Source organism: Dryas octopetala, chromosome 3 (genome assembly GCF_963921425.1).
Source record: "Dryas octopetala chromosome 3, drDryOcto1.1, whole genome shotgun sequence".
NCBI lineage: Eukaryota > Viridiplantae > Streptophyta > Magnoliopsida > Rosales > Rosaceae > Dryas > Dryas octopetala.
The window spans coordinates 7,566,273-7,592,423 of NC_141368.1; the positions used below are offsets into that span (position 1 = coordinate 7,566,273).

At 35.5% G+C, this 26,151-nt stretch overlaps 1 protein-coding gene across 1 annotated transcript; it reads right to left on the reverse strand.

Annotated features, from left to right (window-relative positions):
* Window positions 1–7,963: 7,963 nt before the first annotated feature.
* Window positions 7,964–11,553, reverse strand: ZAT (zinc transporter). Its single transcript, XM_086238031.1, has 2 exons — window positions 11,310–11,553; window positions 7,964–9,435 (listed from the first exon to the last, which is right to left on the reverse strand). Exon 2 carries the CDS (start codon window positions 9,433–9,435, stop codon window positions 8,179–8,181), a length of 1,257 nt encoding a protein of 418 aa, XP_086094157.1. The 5' UTR covers window positions 11,310–11,553; the 3' UTR covers window positions 7,964–8,178.
* Between the last annotated feature and the right edge of the window lie 14,598 nt (window positions 11,554–26,151).

Consider the following 26,151-nt stretch of genomic DNA (forward strand, 5'->3'; position numbering starts at 1 on the left):
TCCCTACACTACACATGCCCTAAGAATTGTAGTGCACAATTGCACTTGCGTTGCAAGAGATTAAAACATATATTAAAAGCCTTTCCAATCCATTTTCTTAAAAAAAAAAAAAATTAAGTGTTACCCTAACACTGCCATATAGTGTTACTTTTCTCTCTCTAAACTTTAAATTATCTCTCTAGCACATCAACAAGAATGTTACGAAAGAATGATGCATGAATTCAATTGCCCCTAAAAGAAGGGTGCCTTAAAGTGGCACTCCCATAAGAGAATTCCTTACCCTCAAGCGCCCGAAATGATTCTGATGAATGGCTATGAGAGGACGCTCACCAAAATTCATGTCTCTAAATATATGTTTGAAAGAGATATGCTTAAGAATTACCCAATTGATGAATTAATGTGACGAATAATGGTGCAACTGCGCCACATAATGGTGCATAACCCCAAATACATGCATGAATTAATATACAAAATTTTAAAATTCCTTCCACTGTAACTTTCAAATATAGCCTTCACTTTAAACACAAATTTAGTCTCATATTTTAAAGAATGTCCTCTAACAAGAAACATATAAGACATGTCAAAATTCAGGCTTTAGCTAAATAATTCAACTCAACTTTATTCTTCTACCTAAATAAGTATTTATAAGAGTAACCATAAATAGAAGAACCAGACAAATTTCCATATTGAACCATCAAATCAAAATTAAGTTTGAAAAAAAAAAAAAAAGAATAATGAAGATTCCATCTAATAAAAGTGTAGTTGGAAGGATTGGCCCTCCCAAAGAGGCAATGCCAAAGTGGTTAACTAAAGTTTCCAATTTAAGATACGTACACTCGGTGTGGTAATACCTTTCTATGTCACACCAACCTAGGGGTCGGCAATGGGTCGGCCCGGCAAATTTTTCGGGTTCGGACCGGGCTCGGGCTTGAATTATAGAAGCCCAATAGGATTTTTGGGCCGGACCGGGCCGGGCTTGGGCTTTAATACACAAGCCCAAGGCCAGCCCATCGGGCTTTGGCTTGCGGGCTTGGAAGGCCGGGCCGGGCTAGGCCCGAACGGGCGGCCCAAAATGGGCCCAAAGCCTGTTTAGACACATATATATCTTCAAAAAATATATAGAATTTTGGCTATGTTGTGATTTGAACATGGGACCTCACATAACAAGGTTCAACTCTCAACTAACTGAGCTGACTAGTTTATTTGTCAAGTTTGTGAATCATAACATATTTAATAGCTCTTTCGTTTGTTTACTTCAATAAATTATTAATATGTTTATTAAGTTATTATATAATACTATTATGTTAGTAATAGTGTAATACCATAAATAATAAACTTTTAAAATTATATACAACATTACAACTATATAAAACATAAAAGTACATATGTTTTATTATATATTTTATTACATATTTTTATAAACCAACGATGCAATTGTGTTATCAACGATCTAAACCGTTCAAATTTTAGTTCCTCACTCAAAGATAATTCGTGCAAAAAATTAGCTCAATCGGAGATGTAAAAGTGACATAATGGTGATCTAATTAATGAATGATCGTGGTTTTTCTAATGATGATCAAACGGGTAGATGAATTTCGATTTAGCCGATTTTTTGTACGAATGATCTTTGACTATGAACATAGAAAATGAACGGGTCAGATTTTTGAAATCACGTTGTGGTCTTCATAATTATGGAAACAACAAGGTTTCAACGGGACGGTTATTAGAATTATATTCTTCAAGTGTATTTATATGTAGAAGCTCACATATCGATCGTGTTTTCAACAATCCGAACTGTTCAAGTTTTAGTTCCCCACTCAAATAGATTTTTTGCAAAAAATTAGCTTAATCGGAGATATAAAAGTGGCGTAACAGTGGTCGAATTAATGAACGGTCGTGGTTTTTCTAATGATAATCGAGTTGGTAGATGAATTCCAATTTAGCCGATTTTTTGTAAGGATGATCTTTGACTATGAAAATAGAAAATGAACGGTTCAGATCGTTGAATTAATGAATTGACGATCGTGGTTTAATAACTTTAATTATAGTTGTATATACACATATACATTTATGTTTTATTATAGTTGTAATGTTATATATAATTTTAAAAGTTTATTATTTTATTATTTATGGTATTACATAGTTTACACTATTACTATTTACTAACATTATAGTATTATATAATAATTTAATAAGCATATTAATAATTTATTAGAGTAAACAAACGAAAAACCTATTAAATATGTTATGATTCCCAAATTGGGCTTTGGGTCGGGCTTTGGGCGGGCCTAAACAGGCCGGGCTTCGGGCGGCCCATGGGCTTCAAGGGGATGGCCCAAGCCCAACCCAAGAGACTTTCGGGTCGGGCCGGGCCGGCCCAAATTTTGGGCCAAATCGGGCTTCGGGCCTAATGGGCCGGGCGGGCTTCGGGTGGGCTTTGGGCCTTGGGCTTTTTGGTGAGGCCTACACCAACCTCTAACGTCTTGCTGCAGCAGCTTGCAATTAACTTGGTTAACCAAAACAAGATGAGGTATTAAAGCTAGCTAAAATCCCCAAAACCCCTTCCCACATGCATCAATTATAAGTGTGAATTTGTCACAAACGAATCTAAGCAAAAACAAAAAGAACACTGTAATTAATTAATTGCTGTTTTTCCTTTTTCACATTGCCAATAATTAAAATTTTTGTTGGCATTGGGGGGCCTAGACCCACTAGCTGTGGGTATGTTTTGCTATAAATGTGTCGGGACACATAAATTTGTCTCTAATAGAAGTACATGATGGGACCGAATCCTAGATTCAAAATTAAGCTTTATTTCCTACTACTCGTATGAATCAATCAAATTTGCATCAAGTCAATTTTAATGTTGTGGTAGCTCTCAGCAGCTCTTCAATAAAGGCATTGTCACTAGACTCACTACACCACACTGTCACCACACACTTCATGATATGAAATAGGATACATTGCATATACATATCCATGATATTGGTGTTGCCAAGCAAAGCAGCTTAGGCCAACCCATTACCCATATGGCATGGCCTAGCTTAGTCATAGAAAGCTCCACATATATTAGACATATTATTGCTTCCATTTTGTGGTACATACTGATTGACCTATCTGTTATATATTGTTGATGCAAAAATCCGTAAGAGAGATATAACAACTTAGAGTAGATGATCTGGCTGATTGAAAGCTTTGTTGGATGATAAGGTGGATGTCGACTTGAGATCTTCCTGCACGAACACAAAATCAAAGGAGAAGGACTGGTGTGGTACCAGCCAAATACGCTCCGATGATGAAGTCAGTGAAGTGTATTTGAGAGTGTTTGAGTAAAAACAAGGAAAAACAAGTGATGAACTTGAGAGAATATGGAAGAACAATGCAAGATCTTCTGGATTATTCTCAGCTGGTTGTGTGTATTTTGGTAGGCTTTTTGTGAGTAAAAAGTTCTGTGTGTCTTTTTGTGCACATAAGTCAGTTTATATAGGCAAAAGAAGTTGTGAAGGTTAAGTTACCTGCATGAGGGTGAATGGTTGAGAAGAAGCCACGCGTTCGGCCATGAATAGTAGCATGCACAGCTACCCATCTCCTTTACATTCAATGTTGCATTCAATACAAGTATGGAAGATCAAGTGGGATGCCCTAATAGTCATGGTTGTGAGCTGGGATGTCTCATCTGTCAGAGAGTTCTGTCAGAGATATTCGAGTAAGGCGGTTCGTCCTCGCTCCAATCTTCTAGAATGAAGGTGACGTCCGAGCCGAGCCGATCTTAAATATTGCGTACGTAGGTATGAAATATATCCATATTCGGATTGGGCATGGATGAACTAGTTCAGATGGGTCCAACGCATAGTGTAACAATCGTCATCTGACGACGATCTGTTGGTCACTGGATCTTCTTGAGAAGATGATCACTAGGCGCTGAGTCGAACCGAACTGGGATATCCAGGAAAAGATGAACACACAGTTTCTTAGAAGATCTTAAGATCGGCTCGGGTCAAATTTAGGGGATCCGTTGAGATGAGCCGATCCAAACCGACAATGAAAGTGTTGCCAAGCTGGTAAGGTGACATTGAGGTCCAAATTTGACCCCTTTGATCGTTAAAAGTCAAAGTTTGAAGTTGGATCTGACCAGCCACGTGTCAATCCATAATTGGTTGTTAAGGCCACGTGGATTTATCCACAAACATATATATAGATCATCAAGCCTAATATTTTCTACAAACGCTAGTATATTTTTCTGTCTTTATGCATACATATCTTACAACTTCAAATCATTCATTCATTCATTCGCATGCATGATATATGTATGCATGATTGTTTTCTTTACCTGATGTTCAAGGCACACTACAGAACCCAAATGTTTTATCTTCTATATATTTGCTGAAAATCTAACTATGACAAGACATATGAAAGGGCCAGGCCAGGCCTTATCGTTTTTGATTAGGTTGCTTTCAGACCACTCGCAGTGTCACCTATTCTATGAGCATGTACTCTGTCCTATAAGGCGATTTTCAATCTGTTTTTGTTTTCTTATATTGAATTTCCTCTCCTAGCTAGTTTTTCTTTTTGGGTAACATTAATCTTAGATGTGGTAGCCGACTTCAATTCTTTCTACATGGTACCAAGTAATCCAACGGCTAGCTCACTCCATCAGAAACTCCATTTGCACAATTCATAAGTGGCAATACAAGTATACACGTATAACTACTATTTGTCTTTGTTACTCTTTTTTGTTTTTCTTGTTGAGCGTGTGTAAGATACAGTACCCAATTCCATTTGTATTTGGTTGAGTCCTACAAATAATTAATATTAGAACGCTCTTTATGAAATTAAGGATTTCAGAATATATCGAAAGAGGCTCATGACCTTATATATTAGTTTGTAAGACTACATCTTATAAGATATTCTTTTACAATAAAGTAGGTTTTATGTGTTATAAATATATTGAGAAAGGCTCATGATTTTATATATTATTTTGTAAAGCTTCAAATACACAGAATGTGTGATGCATTATGTCAAGATCGAACTCTAGACTATATAAACAATTGTGAAAAGCTCCAATTATTGCGACCTTGAAATGGATAATAGGAGTTTGAGTGTGGAACATGCATTATAGTAGTTAATTATCCTGTGATTTGTATTTAATTGTGTGAGCATTTGACGATCAGTCTCAAAATTGATTGTTGTGTATTGGACCAATTAATTTAACCTATGTATTTATATATATATATATGAAGAGTCTCGTCTAGTCTTATTTCGAAATATTATGTCTGCCCTCATATAGTGACAGTACACGTGCAAACTTCACTTACAAGAAGAGATATACTTGTATAGATGTGTATAGAGAATGACAAATTTAATTCAGCAAAGCCCATATTTGTAAACACCCAATTTATTAATTCATATGCATATATATATATATATATATATGATAAGCTTATCCGATCGACCCATTGCTTTGCCTCTATCCTCCTCACATTAATAAAATGTATGTTGCAGATCTTTAGCCACACAACCAGAAGCTAGCAAGCATGCTCGTAAATAGTCCAAAACAAAAATTAATAGCAGAACTTAAAAAATCGACTTTGTCTTGTTCAAGCTGACATTCATCATTTCATGCACAAATAAATATAAAAAAAGTCATGGAGATGTAGGTAGCATACAATTATGAATTATATATTAGCAGGAAAAATAATGAAAATTGCAGAGTATGCAGGGAGTGGATCTAGAGTCTCCTGAAAGCCCAATACTGCAATTCATATACTTGGAAGTTGGAAACCTTATCCCCCATGACTTGCAACAACTTACAACGTCAAGCTTTACATCGGCAGCTTTTGGCTCCATCCCTTCTTCTAATTAATTAATTAATTAGCTAATTAATTAATTAATTAGCTAATTAATCATTTTCAACTATTTATATATATTACTTGATCCTAACATAATATATAAGTACATAAAAAATATATGAAATTTGAAGACCTTCAACATTTTGAGGCGCGAAGCAATTAAAGCCCCATCACTTCTTTATAATATACATAAGCTAGCAGAAACAGGAAGAATTAAGAGCCTAGTAGCTAAGGCTATGTATGGCTAATTAAAAATTTAAAACTTTCAATAATGCTAGGGATTCAAATTTGAATTTCAAATGATGTGTTATTATACGTGTCAGTGATTTACTTGTTATAAAATAAATGAACTTGAGAGTGAGCCATATATGAATCAATTATATGCTACAACATTATTTGAGATCTAAATTTCGGATCCCTAACACTGCGCTTGCAAAAAATTAGATAAATCGAAAATTATATAGACATCTAATTGTGATTAAATAAATAGATAAACAAAGTAATTTGGTAAACACTTAAAATGATGACTCTCTAAACAAATAGTTAAACGATTTTTGATTTGTTGAATATTTTGCAATGATGATGTTTGTATAGAGAATTGAAAAATACACAATTTTGATCATCAAATTATCATATGAAGTGAGTCCTACAAATCATACATCATTATTTTTAAAATATGGTATACCTCAACCGTTATCAATATATATATATAATCAAGAATGTTCTAAAACTAACTTGTTAGTAAGTTAATACAAAACTAACTACCCTGTTAGGCCCACTGCACAATGTAATCTTAAAATTCGAACCGTCTATTTTTTAGGCCCTACTTCAAAGATTATCCCTGTAAAAAATCTCCAAAATCGGAAGTCATTTAGTCATTTAATTATAACAACAACTATTGCTATACTTTTATCGAAAACACTGATCGTTTATTTATTTGATATGAATTAGATGACTACATAATTTTCGATTTAGTAGATTTTTTACAATGATGATTTTTGAAGTATGACCTAAATAATTGACGGTTCGGATTATAAGATTAGTTATGTAGTGGTTCCAAAAGCATGGTTAACTTCGTATTAATTTACTAACCAGTTCATTTTAAAACACTTAGTTGCATGCAATTTAACTCATGAGAATATTTATAAATTTAACCCTTTAGCATGAAAGCTAGCAAGGTGTAGCTCAAGGACAAGTACTAAAAGTAACTTCAGACTTGTATATGAGGATGACAAAACCTTGTGAGCCTTCGCGTATGTTAATGTTTGTTACGTGTTGGTTAGGATGAAGAGTAGACCACGTAGGTACGTACCAAATTAAATGTACACCTATCCCCCAACATAGACTCTAACATTCAACGTGCGGTGGGGGCCGTACACCCTTCACATGCACAAACACCTAGTTATATATAGCTCTTCTTCTAAGACGTAGGTGGCCTAAAAAATAATTTACTACAAATTCAAACAAAGCTTCTATTCATCAAAGCATATATGCATACTGTTTATTAATTTAGTAATATTTCTCTTCAATATTAAAAGAGTTTTCAAAATTCGAATTTGTTATGGTGCTCTCTCCAATAGCATGACTTGACCTTCTAGGATACTGCCCCTTCACGATACATAGACGATCATCAGATGTTGATCGTAAAAATTTCATTTAACCATTTTTTTGTAAAGGAAATTAGTGGCTTTCAAAATTAATGTTGTAGAAAAATATCGTTTTTTTTTTTTTTTTTTTTCTATTAATCTTAACTATCGTTCTAAAAAATTGAACTTAGAGTTAGAGCCTCATTCATCAAAGGAAAATTAGGTATCATCCACTAAACTAAATAGTTAGTGGCTAGAAAAATTTGTTTTAGTTACTTTCAACAGTTTTATTTCCAGAAAACACATTATTTTCATTTTATGGGTCTTGCAAATGACCATCCGGCCCATCTAGGAGTAGTCCAACTTTCTCTCACAGTTAAAGGCCCTTCCCTACTTGTTTTTATCCGTTGACAGTAGGTCCAGCCCAGGTGCTACTTGTTTATAGGACTTCAAGCCAAACAAGATATTAAGTCAAACCTCACCATGTTATGGAAATTGTTATAAGCTATGTAACACTAACACTCGAGGTGGGAGAACTTGAATCTATATACAAAGCTCATGCAACCAAAACACACCTATCGGATCTTCATCTTAATGCAAATTGTTACAAATACAAATTTTTATGCTAAAAATCTGAACCCCTTTTAAGAAAAGTATGTGCTCAAGACCATATTCTTATTCAAGCCATATTATCACTTAAAACCTTCCCTCTACAAACATCTCGTCCTTCAAATTAAGACCCACTAACGCTCAATTTGTATAGTCACATGGCTGATGTTATACTCCCTTCTGATATAGTCTACCACTTTGTCCAGCACCATGTCTGCATTTGCTTCTGGTCTGACTTTCACATGGCAAGCCAGCAGCACTTTTCCCACTGTGATGGCCCATATATGCAGCTCATGGATAGCCACCACTTCCTCCATCTCCAACAGCCCCGTTTCAAGTTTCGTTGCATCAATCTCTCTAGGTGTGCTCTCCATTAGGACTTCAACTATGTTCCTTATCATCCTGAAGGTTGTCCCCAAAACAATAACAGAAAAAATCAGGGTGCAAATTAAATCAACTATCTTCCACTCAGGTTTGTACCATATTAATGCCCCGCCGATCATTACCCCAATACTTTGAACTGAGTCTCCAAGTACATGGAGATAAGCTCCCTGTACATTTATGTTCCTTTGCTTTTTCTGCCCATGCCCACCTTTTTGCTTATCCAACAGTGGCTCTGCATGATCTTCATCAGCATGATGGTGTTTATGATCTTCATCAGCACTGTGATGGTGCTCGTCGTGTGAGTGTTCCTCATCATGATGGTGGTTATCGTGTGAGTGTTCCTCATCATGTGAGTGTTCCTCATCATGATGGTGATGATGAGTAGAAATTGTCATTCCATGGGTGTGAGTGTGACCAAAACCATGATCATGTTCATCATGTCCATGTCCATGTCCATGATCATGACCCAAGAGTACTGCCATGGCTATATTAACCAATAGACCAAATGCAGCAACAAGAAACATTAGAAAGCCATTCACCTCAGATGTGTTATGAATGATTCTAACTATGGCTTCATACACCAATATCCCAGCAAGCAACCATATGAGTTGGATAGAAACCAGGGCACCAAGAATTTCAATCCTAAAAAACCCGTATGACTGACGCGGAGTGGCTTCCCAGCCTGCAGCCCACAAAGAGAACAAGGAGATGGCAAAGGCTGCAACGTCTGAAAGCAAATGTGCTGCATCTGTCAAGATTGCTAAACTATTGGCTTCAATGCCACCAAATACTTCAACACCCATGAAGATAATGCAAAGTACCACTGCTATTAAGAGCTTGCGCATTGAAGCTGATCGTTCTTTGGCATCTTTAGAGCTGGCTCCAGCATCCGCAAGTCCACATGGTGCTTCCCCACAAATCTTACTCCCACCAACACTCCTCTCACCACCAGAAACATCTCCATGGATCTCAATAATCTGTGTATGTTGACTATTATGCGCTTCCATCTGAAAAATCACAAAGATAACCCAATAAGTATATATGATATCAGTTAATGCTTCATGCTGTAAGTATGCAAAATAGCATGGGCAAACAAAGCCACAAAATGATTACATTATCTTCCTGTCATTAGCCAACAAAAATTGTGCATTATCTATAACATCATAAGCTTGAGCAGGAAATGTTCATTGTTAGTATGAAACAAAAGGCGATTCTAATTAACTTAGAATAACTTTATAAGCAAGATAAGACCAGAGAACTAAAGAGAGAATAGAGTAAATAAAGTGCATTACTAACAACGCCTGCGATGCCATATCCCTGTTTTTACATACTATAAGGATGCCAAACTTAATAGAAGAGATTGAATTATGAGCTTCCTGAAAGCATAAGTGCTGTTTCTAATATGCAGCCTAATCCATCGTTTTCATTTCTTCAGTAGTGTCAACACCATCCATTGTCCGTAGCAACCTTAGGAGGCAGCAAAGTTTGCCAAAATACTTTTCTGAGGATCAACTTGCTTAAATTCTAACACATAGTAGCTTCCAAAACTACCTTTCCCTCTATATTTGTACATAAAAATTGGAAATAGCAATTAACAGGAATGACATCCCTCTTCCAACTTGCAATTTCTCACAGTCTTAGCATATTTTAAAAAACTACTGAAGCCTAGTTGCACCCTAATTATCAGATATAGTTGCATTTTCATCCTCTAGTATGGAGAAAAGACGTACATATAATGACTTTACATTTCAGAAAATTACTCATATATCATGTTTTCACATACATAACAACTTATTCTCTTGGTAAAAAAGACAACTTCATATTCTCAAAGGAAGCGACATGACTTATACCATATTCTACTAACAATGGAAGATCAATACTTTCACTAGTTGGTTTGGTAAAGCAGAATCATATTAAGTTCTATTCAAAATTCCTAGCGGTATTTTCTCAATTTGATTGGAGAAAGAAATTAACCATAAAGTATTCTTCATAAAAATAGAAGATACATAGTCATGAAGACTGATATCAATATATACCTTGCAGACACCAACAGAACATGTATTTTGAAGGAAATAATGAAATCAGCTGCTCACATGGGGGACCAGGAAAACCTAAACTACAAGACCACTTCTGACTTGATGATAAGCCAATGTATAGAGAACAGAAGGTTCAATTGCAGGCAGATCATCTGTAACCGGAAACAGATCAACCCAAGGACTGGCCAACTCGGAACCCATGAAATTACAAGGAATGCAATTTAGCCAAACCAATTACGACTATAAGACCTCCAAGAAATGGGTTCAAACAGATTGACACAAAAGAAGCATCTAGCAATGTTGTAGGAAATTAATGCAAAAGTATTTGAAGTATAACATTTGTCCTCAAAGTAGAATTAATAGCATTAATTATGTTATCTATTATGCGAAAAATCAGACTGCTTTGTACTAAATTGGGACCAAAAACAAGCTATATGATCACATTTACTGATCAAAATTGAAGTTGCTACAGGTACACTGCAAGCAGCAATGACTAATATGCACTTTTTTTTTTTTTGTCAAAGGCTAATGTGCACTTAGATAGATCACATCATGTGTAAGCAGACACCAATCCGATAAATGAGCAACAGCAAAGTATATACAGAAATCACAATAAAAAATAAACAATGAATGCTAAAATTTCAAGAGATCACCAAAAGATGAGGAAACAGAAGAACGCCATAAACTATCTTTGGTGTAAAACCTAGCAGACCCTCAAACCATTTCAAACATAGCATTCTATATATATCTCCCAATTCCACAATGAATGACACAGATAAAAAAAACTAATTCTTTAGGGGCAAGAAAAACAACAAGGTGAACGAGTTCACAAAGAAAGAGAATACCTTTTAGGTACTCCTGGAGTCCAATAAAAGAAAGGGTATTTTCTCTGATTCTATCTGTGTTCTAAGTACTGGTGTACTGGTATTGGTGGTACACAAAGGACTGAATAAATGACCACCTGCATCAACCTTCTGGCCTCCACTGCAGAGTCCTCCTATATCTCAGGCACACCTGGGTCTTGCTTCAAAAACACTTTGGGTGTGACCTAGTTCAACTACCTCCATGAGATTACAGTTTTAGCCTCACACTAGATCTTCCAAGGTTCCTAGAACCGACTCAACTCAAATTTCAGTCAACGCTGGCATTGGAGTAGAGCTGCCCACGTGGGCCTCGTGGCAAAGTTTGTCAAGTCTGTTAATGTCACACTAACAGACAGATAAACATGGCCAACCTGTTCGTATATATAATATTGTATTTCCTGTTGTATTTCTTTAGTGAAATTAATTAGAGTATTATTATATAGGCGTTTAGGGTTACTGTTTCATGCTCTGCTATTAATTATGATTACCCACATCTACATCCCTACAAATTTAATCGGACAGTTCATAAACAAAACTAAAAAGAAATAAACAAAAATATATGTAGAAAGGAAAACCACTACAAATCAAAGTAGCTGAATCAGCACTAAAAAAAGGGTTAGCTGCAATGAGAATGACGTACGGATATGCGATTCCAAAAGTATCAGTCCAAAAGGATCTTGCTCCTCTGTCTTTAGAGAGTGTGCTATTGCATGCCTTTCACAAAATCATGATTATTAAAACAATCTAATGGTCTAAGATATGCCACATCATTTTTCTTTCAACACTAAAAAAAAACTAAAAAATAATAAATAAATAAAATAAAACCCAACCCCCACCCTCTCCTGTTGCAGCACCCCCATCCCTACCCTCTCCCGTTGCAGCACCCCCATCCCCACCCCTCCCATCTTTCCGGCGACCAACTCCTCCTTTCTTTCCGACCACCTTCTACTAAACGCAGTTTCTTTCTCTTTCTTTCTATCTATTTCTTTTTCTTTCTACAATTTCAGACCGCCGCAATCAAACTTCGATGAATCTGATTCTCTATTTATTTTAACAACGACGACAAACGAGAACGAGTGGTTAGGAATGGGCACATCCGAAAAAGAAGGTTCTCAAAAAGCTCATTCAGGTGAGTAGAAAAATAGGAGGTGGCCAACGCCTAAGGAAGCTGCCGGAAAGAATGGAGGGGCTGGGGCTGGGGTGCTGTAATGGGTGGGGTGGGGGCTGGGTTTTCTTTATTTTTTATTTTTTTAATTTTATTAAAATAGAGGCGACGTGGCATATCTTAGACCATTGGATTGTTTTAAGAGAAACTTAGAAATAGGTCCAATGTTAACACCTTTCTTAGAGTAACACCAGGAGAGATTTAGAATATAGATAGAAGTCCTTTTAATCCTAGTCATCAATTACTCAGCAGCCATGTCACCTTTTTTTTTTTTCCCCTTTAATTTAGAAACAACGTTATGAGTTTCTCCAGCAGCCTGGTTTCCTCCTTTCTTTTCTCAAGCCTGGTTTCTTATCATCCGAAACTCTCTCTATTCAAAATTTGATCTTATTTCTTATCTAGTATAGTTAAGTTTTGATTGTACCAGGTTGGGTAGGGGAGAATGTTGCTGGGGTTATTTGGGTTTTGTGGTTTTGGAATTATATCTTTCCTTCTTCTACCAGATGGACCATGGTTGACACTAGACATTCGAACGGATTGATTCAACCACAAATGATACGTACGTTTCCTTTTCAAGTTGGGATTTCATTTGAGTTTTTTTTTTTTTTTGGTTTTCTGTAACTGGTGTATATCATGTACCATGAGAAAGGGGTTAATGTCGGATTGGGTATCTTGTTTTTGTTTAATAACTTTGTAATTGCTGTATTTCATGTACCATGGGTTTGAGTTTCAGGGTGGTTTGGGGTTAGGGTTCTTATTTAATCTCTTGGTTATTTCTGAATTTAATGTACCATAGGTTTGAGTTTAATCGGATTGGGGTTTCTTGTTCTTATTTAATTTCCTTTTAATTTATGTATATCATGTACCATGGGAAAATGGTTAATGTTGGATTGGGTTTCTTGTTTTTGTTTAATAACTTTGTAATTGATATATTTCATGTACCATGGGTTTGGGTTTCAGGGTGGTTTGGGGTTAGGGTTCTTATTTAATCTCTTGGTTATTTATGAATTTAATGTACTATGGGTTTGGGTTTAATGTCGGATTGGGGTTTCTTGTTCTTATTTAATTTTCCTTAAATTTCTGTATTTCATGTACCATGAGATAGGGATTAAGGTTGAATTATGTTTCTTGTTCTGTTTTTTTTTTTTTTTAATTCCAGAATTACATGTATCATGGGATAGTGTATAATGTCGGATTGGGTTTCTGGTTTGTATTTCATTTCTGTGTAATTTATGGATTTCACGTACCAGGGGATACGGTTTGTGGTCAGATTGAGTTTTTTGTTCGTATCTAATTTCTTTATAATTCCTGAATTTCATGTACCATGAGATAGAGTTTAATTTCGGATTGGTTTTCTTGTTCTTATTTAATTTAATTTTAATTTATTTGTTTCATGTACCATAGGGTAGGGTTTATGATCAAATTATGTTTGTTGTACTTATTTAATTTCTTTCATTTTTTTGTTTTCCATGTACCATGAGATTGGGTTTAATGTCAGATTGAGTTTCTTGTGCTTATTTAATTTCTTCGTCCAACATGAAGGGTTTTTTGTCAATTCTTTTTTTGTGTATGTTTGATTTTGTTTTTTGTGGTTGGTTTTTATTTTTTATTTTTTTAATGTCCTAATTTGTTTTTTTTTTTTGGTATACCAAGTTTTAGGATTCTTGGCAATTCTTAGTGGGCAGGAACCATTTGTGTAGTATCAATTGATTTTTATTTATTTATTTATTTTATTTTCTGTGTTGTACCAATTGCACAATTAGCAGTTGATTAGTTTCTTAGAATCACCATTTGTGTTCAAAGTGTAATTTTATTGTTTTTCTTTCTAGTTGATGTGTTTACATAACCAATTAAGGTGTCAAAATGAACATGGGTGATTCTGTGTTGTACTAATGAAGGTCGTAATGCTAATTTCCTGCAAAATTTTATTTTTCCCTTTTTAGAATTAAATGTACCTTGATTTTTTGGATTTTGAGGAGGTAAATTTAATGTGTTTTTTTTTTTTTTTTTCACGTTTTGCAGGAGGCCACTAAACGCATGACATCGCAGCAGCCCGTATATAGGTCATCCATATACCATTTTTTTATAACTATTTGAACATATCAAAAGTTCTTTGACGTCCAAGCATGATGTGTTAATGAAGGTGAGGTGTCAATGATGTTAGATGATTTAGAAACTAATGCAGCCCAAAAATAATGTCTGGCAGCAGCAGTGACTTATGACTTTAAGATGTACAAGTCGTTGGTACTTTGTGTTTTTTTATTGCTCTGTTGATTGGTTCATTTAGGTCAGATGTTGCTCTACTTTTGGAACAACCATGGTGTGTAGGATTGGTGGATCATTCATTTTGGTACAATGATGCAAGATACAAGTTCATTTTGGTTGTGATGCTTATTTTTCCTACTTTGTGAATTTATGACAGTTAATTGATAAATGCAAATGTTTGTTTGGATTTTATTGAGTGGGTTTGGTCTGCAAATGTCTACTTATGTGAATTGGTGAAGGGATGTGTATGGTAATTTATGAATTGCTGCAGTTAAATAGTTTGTGTACATAGATGAAGGCATTGCTCTCTTTTCTTTGATTGTTTCAGTGAGCACTTGTATGGCCAGTGCATGATAAGGGATGCTTGCACTCTAAACTTTAAGGCGTGGTTCTTTAATTGCACTTTGTAAATATAAAGGCAGTTACCAGTTCATTTTGAATGTACCATTAATGTACCGATTCATTTACTAAATGTACCACTTGTGATTGTAAATGTATCAGACCATATGATGGTCTAGCTAGTGCCCATTTGTTTGCAAATGATTTTTGATAAATAGAAAATTTTATCATATATAATATTCAATCATATTCTTTTTCCATTATCGATCATTGTCTTTGAGGATTGAGTTTTATCCATCTGCTTGTTAATTAAAGGGCCCGTGGTTTTACATTTGTCTATGCATGGTTGGTACATTATATAAACTAATGATTTTTTCATTTGTCTCCACGCATCCAAAAGGGAAAGTGATTGAACATCATGCATTTAAACACTTTTTACTAGAGAATAATGTACATGAAGAACATAACAAAGGTGTATTGATAGACAATCAATAGCTCGTAGCTGGAGCAGCTAATATTCAAGATGAGGACATGTAATCTAGTTTGTATAGTAATATGGTTTGTAAATTCAAACTCCAACAGTTATTTGGTTTCTTAATTCAAAATTGAGTAAAGATAACAATCATATATCTGTTTGGTTTCTGAAAAATATCATTTAAATAAAAAATGCTGACGTGTATATATCATTTAAATCAGAAATGCTGACTTGTATTAAATTTTTTGATGTGGTAATCAGAAAAAGGACCTTAATCTATATTAAAAGGATTTCTTTATAAATTTTAAAACACTCCCGGCCTCTACGTAAAAACTATTGTCTAAAAGGGTTCTAAGCCTAATTTTCTCTTGTTTTAATGCTCATGATTTTGAGAAAAACATGCAACAACACACTCTCTAAAGGCAGAGGAGCAAGATCCTTATTTTTCTATGTGGGGATAAGAGAGTTGATTGGTTGCAATTTTGCACTCTAGTACCCTACTATTATTTTTTATTTTTTTGGCCAAATACTATTCTTCTTTATTAAATATGAACAGACCTTAAGTTAACTTATGTCTTGCATAAGTCATATGCCATGCATGCATAGCTGAATCAATATATGGATAAGTCAAAAACCAGTAATGCTACACTTACCACATTTTTATACCACAATTTCATACCATCTTACATGGCATTTATACATTTGACACTACAAATTAAAAAATAAAACCTAAAAAAGAAAAAGGAAATACCCTTTCAGTAAAGTAATGACACATCAAGTGGGATACAAATGTAGGAAAAAAAATGTGGGACAACTAGCATTATTGGTCAAAAAAATAGAGTACTGCTATTTACACACTTTTTTTTTTTGCACACCATTTTTTTATTTTTTTTCTCACTTTACACCCCCACACCCTTTTTATAATTAAACTTTTTCATAAACACCCCTTTCAATTACCAAATTATCCTTAACTCACCAAATTTCTCATTTTACATCCCACCTCTCAACCAAAAACAGCAACACACACCCCATCATGATTTGATTCCATTTCATTTTGCTTTCTTTTGACTCATATCCTTTCCAGTATAGCGAGATTAATTGGGAATCATTTGCAGGGCTCAAATATTTTATCAGGCATCAAATTCAGGCCTCTGAAAAGTCCCTAGAAGTTGTAGTCTTGCTATATAGGCCATGAGTTTCCCAATTTGCATATTTTGCATACTGTACTGGGTGGTGTTCTTCATGTCAGTGTAGCTTTTTTGGTCAACAATTTTACTATCACTACAAGAAATAAAGGTTTGGGCGACGAACCTAGTTCCTCTCCTAAAGTCGGATTTCGTCGCCCAAGAGTTTGGGCGACGAACTCAGTTCGTCGAGAGTTTAGCCGCCCAAGTCACGACGCCCAAGAGTTTGGGCGACGAACCAGTAACTTTCGTCGCCCAAAGACATCTTGGGCAACGGATTTTTTTCGTCTCCTCAATCATATTATTCGTCGCCCAAAGCCTACTTTGGGCGACGAATAATTTCGTCGCCCAAGTCCTATTTTGAGCGACGAATAAGATATTTCGTCGCCCAAAGAAGGTTTGAGCGACGAATATATCCGTCGCCTAAACATGCTTCGGGGGAGGAATAATTAATTTCCTCGCTAGATCATACTTTGGGCGACAAAATATTTCGTCGCCTAAACATGATTTGGGTGACGAACACCACTATTCCTCGCCCAAAACATGTTTAAGCGACGAAATATTTCGTCGCTTAAACACGATTTTGGGCGAGGAATAGTGGTGTTCGTCGCCCAAATCATGTTTAGGCGACGAAGATGTTTGTCGCCTAAACATATTTTTTTAAAAAAAAAATTTTTTTATTTAGATTATATATTTGAATTTAATATTTAAAAAAAAATCTTTATTCAAAAACTATATAAAACAAAATTAATAAATTTATATATCAAAATATGCATACAAAGTAGTAATAACCCTAATGATCAATCTATTCTAAATCAGTAGCATCATCATCATTTATATCTGACGGAGGTTGATGAAAAGATGGTGGCGGGACAAACCCAGGTATCGCCTTAGTCAATGCAACATACAACGCCTCCTTCTCCGCTCTCTTAACTCGTAAATCCTCCTGCAACTTCTTCACTTGAGCGAACAACCCTGCGACGACTGCATATGGCTGAGAAGAAGATGAAGACGAGGATCGAACATCACGAATCCGCCCATATCCCATGCCGCGTATTTCCTTACCGGGCCTAACACCCAATGAGTCTATCATAATACGAAGTCCGACATCGGGATCGGGTACTGGAATCGACTCCAACGGAGTACCCGGAGGGTGCTGCTCGGCCAAGCTCTCCAAATATATTCTCGAGTTGGCCACCATCTCATCCTTCAAAATGTTATATATACAAGTAACCAATTAGAAAAATAAATATAAAAAATTGTGAAAAAAATTAAAATATAAAAAACTAACATGTTTTGCCTTGGCCGCATCACAACCGGGATGAACATAGATATCTCCGAAAGTGTCTATCTCCGGGAATTGCGACCCACGCTGAAAAAGAAAATAATTTTGTCAAAGACCCAACCAATATTAAAGAATATATATATGTATTAAATTAAATAATGACGTACCCGACGTCGCGACTCCACTCGATATGAGATGAGCGTCGGACCACTATGATGGTTAAACGGCTTCTCTTTCCGGTTTCTGGCATTGGCGACCGACTTCTTCTGTTAAATATTAAGCAAATTATAAATGTGTTAGTGTATGCATACAATAATAAAATAACAAAACAATAATCGATTTTTTAAAGATCGCACAAAAAATGATAAAACATACCAAAAACGACGGACTCATGAAATGATCGCACAAAAAATGCCACTGGTCAGACCGCTCTACCAACTCCATAGGGGGGTTCGCCAATGCCTCAACTGCCGATGAAAATCCCTTGAAATACACGTGTAGTTCATGCTTCCACTGCCTGTAGGACTTGATGAGTAAATCTGTCATGTACGTGTCAGTGAGCGGATCATCCATTTGAATGTCAAAGTTAACCTGAAAAAATATTAGATTGTTATGAATGATCAAATTTATCGTTTTGAATTAATTATTGAGCTATATACTCACTGAGATTGAGCGGATCACTTTGTGTTGAATCTCTGCCGGCAATTTTTTCCAAGTGGTTGCAACCATGGCGCACTCGGCACGGATAATAGCCCCCACATCGTGCGAGAACAAACTGTCAACGTTAGGATCTAACGGTTGTCGGTCGTTTTGCACACACATGACTGGAATCCGTGCCCCAGTACTGCGCACGATCCGAGAGGACTTCAACCTACTACATGGTCCCCTCGTCGCAGTGGATGACGTCGCAGTAGATGAAGCAGAAGCAGAAGCGGAAGCGGTGACCTGACTAGAGCAGTGAGATCGACGGGCCCTCCGTGGCATAGAAGGGCTCCCAGTACTCGAGGATGGCTGAACTACATCATTGGGAGCTGACTCCATCGTCTTCCACCTTATAACTAAATTATATTTCTCAAACTAATTAATCTACATTTTGTAATTAAACTAGTTTTTATATTTAAAAACTAACAAACTAACTAATCTACATACAAACTACCTAATAAATTTTATAATTAAAAAACATATAAAACAAACTAATTTTATATGAAAACTAATTTGTTATCTAGCATAAGAAAATATCAGCAAACTAATTTCCCTAAGAACAATGATCAGGATTAAACTAATTTATTCAACACTAATAAACAAATTTAAGAACAAAAAATTAAAAACACTAGCCAAATAACATTAAAGCAGCGATTGAGTCATAAGTCTGACCTGAAAAATTTTTCTAGGTATTACGATTCCCCTGGCCACCTGCACTTGATCCCCTGAAAAAGAAAAAAAGCCAAAGCTAATGAGCAGAAAACACAGAAAACAAATAAATACCCAAAAAAACAAAAAACACCCAAAAAAAAAAAAACCCACATAACACATAAAACAAAAAAACAAAAAACACCCAAAAAAAAAAAACCCACAATCGGTGCGCCTGGGGCGGGGATCGGCGAGGACGGCGGGGCTGGGGCTGGGCGGGGATCGGCGGGGACGGAGGGAGCGGGTGGTTGAGTCTGGGTTGAAGCAGCGGATGGGTTTCGGGGAGCGGGTGGGGTTGGGTTTCGGTGGGTGGGGTGGGTTTCGGTGGGGAGGGCGGCGGTCAGGGAGGAAGATGGGTGGTCGAGGAGGGAGATGGGTGGGTAGGGCTGGGGCTGGGCGGGGATATGCAGTCAGGGAGGGAGCGGGTGGTTGGGTCTGGGTTGGGTTTCGGGGAGCGGGTGGGGTAGGTTTCGGTGGGGAGGGAGGCGGTCAGGGAGGGAGATGGGTGGTCGGGGAGGGAGATGGGTGGTCAGGGAGGGAGATGGGTTGAACCAGGGGAGAGGAAGAAGAGATGGCAGGGGAGAGAAGGAAGAATAGAAAAAAAGAAGAAGAAGAAGAAAAACAGATCTGGGGTATAATGGAAACTCTTTAGGCGACGAATATGAGTTCGTCGCCCAAATGGATTTTAGGCGACGAATATAATTTATTCGTCGCTTAAAGTCCATTTGAGCGACGAACTCATATTCGTCGCCTAAGTCTGTTAAATTTTTTGCGCAAAATGCCCTGCCAATTTTTTGAGTAAAATTCGCACGTAAAAAAGAAATTAGACTTTGGGCGAGGAATATACATATTCGTCGCCCAAAGAGACTTTAGGCGAGGAATTTATAAATTCGTCGTCTAAAGTGACTTTAGGCAAGGAATAAGTTTGTCGCCTAAAGCATTTTTGGGTGACGAATTTATAAATTCGTCACCCAAAGTCCAATTTATTTTTTATAGCCCTTATTTCATTTTTTGCAAATTTATAATTTATATTTAATATTACCAAAATATATATATATAATAAATCATTATAATAATATTGTATACTTAATAATATATGATAAGATTCTAAATTTTAACTTAATTACTAAATTATATTTATAATTTTAAATATATACAAATATAAAATAACTTAACGATGTTATATAATCACGATTTTATCAATTCTTTCATTGAAACCTTGTCATTTCAATAATTGTGAAAAACGATCAGAGCCGTTCATTTTCTATGTTCATACTCAAAAATCATTTCTGCAAAAAATCAGCTAAATCGGAATTCAGCTAGTCGTTGAATTATCATTATAAAACTCACGATCGTTCTTTTATTTGATCACCGTTACCTAATTTCTACATCTTCAATTGAGCTAAATTTTTGCATGGATGATCTTTGAGTAGGGAACTAAAAAATGAACGGTTACGATCGTTGTAAACACGATCAAGATATGCCCATCTACATATAAATGAACAGTTTCAACACTTGATGAGTATAATTCTATTAATTCTTTCGTTGAAACTTTGTCGTTTCAATAATTGTGAAGACCAAAATGTGATTTCAACGATCAGAGCCGTTCATTTTCTATCTTCATACTCAAAGATCATCCCTGCAAAAAATCAGCCAAATCGGAATTCAGCTAGTCGTTGAATTATCATTATAAACTCAGGATCGTTCTTTAATTTGACCACCGTTACTTAATTTCTACATCTTCAATTGAGTTAAATTTTTGCAGGGATGATATTTAAGTAGGGAACTAAAAAATGAACGGTTACGATCGTTATAAACACGATCAAAATATGCTCATCTACATATAAATGAACGGTTTCAACACTTGATGAGTATAATTCTATTAATTCTTTCGTTGAAACCTTGTCGTTTCAATAATTGTGAATACCACAATGTGATTTCAACGATCAGAGCCGTTCATTTTCTATGTTCATACTCAAATATCATCCCTGCAAAAAATCAGTCAAATCGAAATTTAGCTAGTTGTTGAATTATCATTATTAAACCCACGATCGTTCATTAATTTGAGCATCGTTACCTAACTTCTACAACTTCAATTGAGCTAAATTTTTATAAGGATGATCATTGTGTAGGGAACTAAAAAATGCACGGTTCAGATCGTTAAAAATATGATCTCATCGTATTCTTATACCTAAATATAAATGCACATAAAAAATGAACTAGACTTTGGGCGAGGAATATATGAATTCCTCTTCCAAAGTAACGTTAGGCGAGGAATGTATAGATTCCTCGCCCAAGGTCACTTTAGGCGAGGAATAATTTCGTCGCCCAAAGTATAGCCCTAATGAATATCATATTTTACAAATTTATAATTTATATTTAGTATTTAAATATATATAATAAATTATTATAATAAGATTGTATACTTAACAAGATACAATAGGATTCTAAATTTTAACTTAATTACTAAATTATATATATAATTTTAAATACATACAAATATAAAATAATTTCACGGTTACCTAACTTCTACATCTCCGATTAAGCTAAATTTTTGCAGGGATGATCTTTGAGTAGGGAGATAAAAAATGAACGGTTTGGATCGTTGGAAACACAATCAATATATGCCCATCTACATATAAATGAACGGTTTCAACACTTGAAGAACATAATTCTATTAATTCTTTCGTTGAAACCTTATCGTTTCAATAATTGTAAAGACCACAACGTGATTTCAACAATCGGAGCCATTCATTTTCTATGTTCATACTCAAAGATCATCTCTGCAAAAAATCAGCTAAATCGGAATTCAGCTAGCCATTGAATTATCATTAGAAAACTCACGATCGTTCATCAATTCGACCACCGTTACCTAACTTCTACATCTTCAATTGAGTTAAATTTTTGCAGGGATGATCTTTGAGTATCTTGGGGCGACGGAATTAACACGTTCGTCGCCCAAAGATACTTGGGGCGACGAACATGATTCCGTCGCCCAAAGTTACTTTGGGCGACGAATGTGTTAGTTCCTCGCCTAAAGTCACTTTGGGCGACGAACATGAATTCGTCGCCCAAAGTCGTTGACTTTAGGGCACCGTTTTATCCCGCCATAATTTCATACTTTGGGCGACGCACTGTTCGTCGCCCAAAGTTGAATTTTTTTATGAACCATGATCATTCATACGTTCGAGCTCCAATACCAAACTTCTAGATCTCCAATTGACCTAATATTTTAGAAGAATGATCTTTGAGTGACAAACTAATAAATGAACGGTTCAGATCGTTAAAAACACAATCGACATATAAGGTTCTACATATAAATCAGTGGTTTTTGCATTTGAAGAATAAAATTATATCAACTCTTTCGTTAAAACCTTGTAGCTTCAATATTTGTGAAGACCACAACGTGATTATCACAATCAGAGCCATTCTTCATATATGTTCATATTCAAAGATCAACCCTGGAAAAAATCGGCTCAATCGGAGTTCATCTACCCGTTCGATTATTATTATAAGAATCAAGATCGTTCATACATCCTAAATGCTAAACCTAACTTCTACATCTCCAATTGAGTTAATTTTTTGCATGGTTGATCTTTGAGTGAGGCACTAAGGAATGATCGGTTCGGATCGTTAAAAACACAATACAAAAGTGATCTTCTACATACAAATACACTTGAAGAGTATAATTATATTAACTTTTGGGTAGAAATTTTGGCGATTCAACAATTTGTGAAGACTACAATGTGATTTCAACGATCGGAACCGTTCATTCTATTCGTTTATACTGGAAGATCATCCCTGCAAAAAATCGGCTAAATCGGAATTCATCTCATACTTCGATTCGTATTAGAAAATTTACAATCGTTCATAAGTTCAACCACCGTTATCTAACTTCTACATCTCCGATTGAGCTAATTTTTTTGCATGGATGATCCTTAAGTGGGGAATTAAAAAATGAATGGTTATGATCTTTGGAAATACAATCGTATCGTATGCTATTACATATATAAAATTTTAAACAAAAAAATATTCTTACTTTGGGCGAGGAACTACAAATTTCGTCGCCCAAAGTTATCTTGGGCGAGGAACCTCACAATTCGTCGCCCAAAACGACTTTGGGCGACGAAATGTGAAGTTCCTCGCCCAAACCATTATTACAAAACAGGATGACCCTTTGGGCGACCAACAAGTTCCTATGTTTGGGCGACGAACATAATATCGTCACCCAAAGAGTCTTTGGGCGAGGAATATGTATATTCCTCGCCCAAAATGAGTTTGGGCGACGAAATAGTTTGTCACCCAAAGTATGTTTGGGCGACAAATTTACGTTTTCCTCGCCCAAAGACACTTTGGGCGACGAACATGTATATTCCTCGCCCAATGTATTTCTCAATTAATTGTTTGTCGCGTATGTTTAGGCGACGAGATGTGTTCGTCGCCCAAAGTGACTTTGGGTGAGGGACGTGTTATTCGTCGCCCAAAGGAGGTTTGGGCGACGGATGTGTTCGTCGCTCAAACCTTTATAACATTGAGCGACAAATGTTCTTGTTCGTCGCCCTAAATTGCTTTGGGCGACGAATATATGTTCGTCGCCCAAAGTGTGGTTTCCCAAATATGTTTTTCTTGTAGTGTATATATATAGTTTATCTTAGGCATCTTTTTGATTGGTGGTGTAGGAAATAAATACTCTTACCTAGTTTCTTCTGTACGTGGCACATCTAATACTTCATCTTTGAAACATAATGAACAACATCTATATATTAACCATGTGGTCTAGAAGTCTAGAACAACATGTCTCTTCCCAGCCATCAAAAATTTTAAAACATAAAAGGAAATAGACAAAAGAAACATAATGTTTAAAAGTTGGTTTTATGCTCAATTAACTTGTTTTGATAACTCATAACTCATAAGTCAATTGAGCAATTTTGTTTATTCAATATTACAGGCATAAATGAATATAGTGTTTCAATAAATACGAGGTAAATGTGATTAGGATATATAACACTATTGAATCATCATCTATCATTATACATCTTTAAGCTAGCTTTTTGGCCGAGAAAGGTTTTTCTCCTTTTTCTCCAAGTATGGAGCTACCAGTATATATTGGTTACTGGGTACCAAATCACGAATCTATGTGTCAATTAAATAGCTACTTTCTGGCAAGACCACGACCATCAAACAGTTACTTTTGTAGGGTGACCATGACCACTCTTTATTTTCATGTCCATATATATACTACCTTTTCTTCATGAATTACAGTCTCACGCTACTCCCACTTGGACTTCACCACATGCAGACTTGCAGCTCTGTACGCTTCTAGCTACTCCCACTTGGGCTTCACCACATGCTTTGCATCTCTAAATGAGTTAAAAACTTAGTGACCAATAATTTTGTTGATAAGCTTAGTCAGGCTATTTCCCATCATCTCAAAAACAATCTTTCTCAACTAAGTTAGTGCCTATCTACTCTAGTGCATGCAGATATTTGGGAGACACATCCCAAGTGCAGAGCTTCATCATTTGCTAATCAAGGCATGGTATAACCCTCTTTAATTATGCCGTTTCAAAAATGTATCTTTTTGGTGTTTATATATCTTTAGATTATGTCTAGCTAAAACTAAATGCTCAACTTTAAAACACAAAACAAAACACAAAATCTGCATCACAAAAGTAAAACGGAGGACCATGTTTCCACACAAAACGCGGGGCATATTATAAATTAGAAAGAAAAATATAGAGAACTGGAGTAGTAATTAAAGAGTATTTATCAATTAGTTTGTCTATTTTATCTTTGGTAGAGATATCTATTCATACGCTTACAATGATAAGATTCTAAATATAAATCATTAACCACCTATAATTTATAAATACAAACTACTATTTATCATCATTGATTCATTTTGATATAGATTACAAAACCATCATTAAGGCATAAGTTATATAATATTCAAAGATAGAATTATAGTGGTCATCTACATATTAATCCTTATAATTCACAACACGACATTACTTTTTGGATTTTGCTCCTAGCGAAGTGACATGACATAAAAGAACCAACTACTAGTCTAATGAGATAAAATTCCTATAGAATTCAACTACTAATCTATATTCATTTTGATATAGATTACAAAACCATCATTAAGGCATAAGTTATATAATATTCAAAGATAGAATTATAGTGGTCATCTACATATTAATCCTTATACTTGTCATTTTGTTTGATAATCAATTAAGCTCCAAGCATGTTTCACCACTTTTTGTACTCTTTCTCATGGACCTTAATGATAATATTACCCCAACCTCCTCAAATTTCTTTTCTTTGATTTAATATATTTTTTGGTAATTTCACTTTCTAATATATAGGATCTTTGTTTTCGATATCTTTGCAAGCTAATATTCATATACCTCCTAGGGAAGTGACATGACATAAAAGAACCAACTACTAGTCTAATGAGATAAAATTCCTATAGTATTCAACTACTAATCTATATTCATTTTGATATAGATTACAAAACCATCATTAAGGCATAAGTTATATAATATTCAAAGATAGAATTATAGTGGTCATCTACATATTCATCCTTATAATTCACAACACGAAATTACTTTTTGGATTTTTTAGATATATTTGCAATGCTAATATATGCTCACAGAACAAATATCTTCACATGCCGAGGAGCTAGTGGAAAAGAAAAAAAG

Bases quoted from the DNA above. Each gene is read 5' to 3' on its own strand.
- ZAT (XM_086238031.1), bottom strand. From the start codon at position 9,435: ATGGAAGCGCATAATAGTCAACATACACAGATTATTGAGATCCATGGA.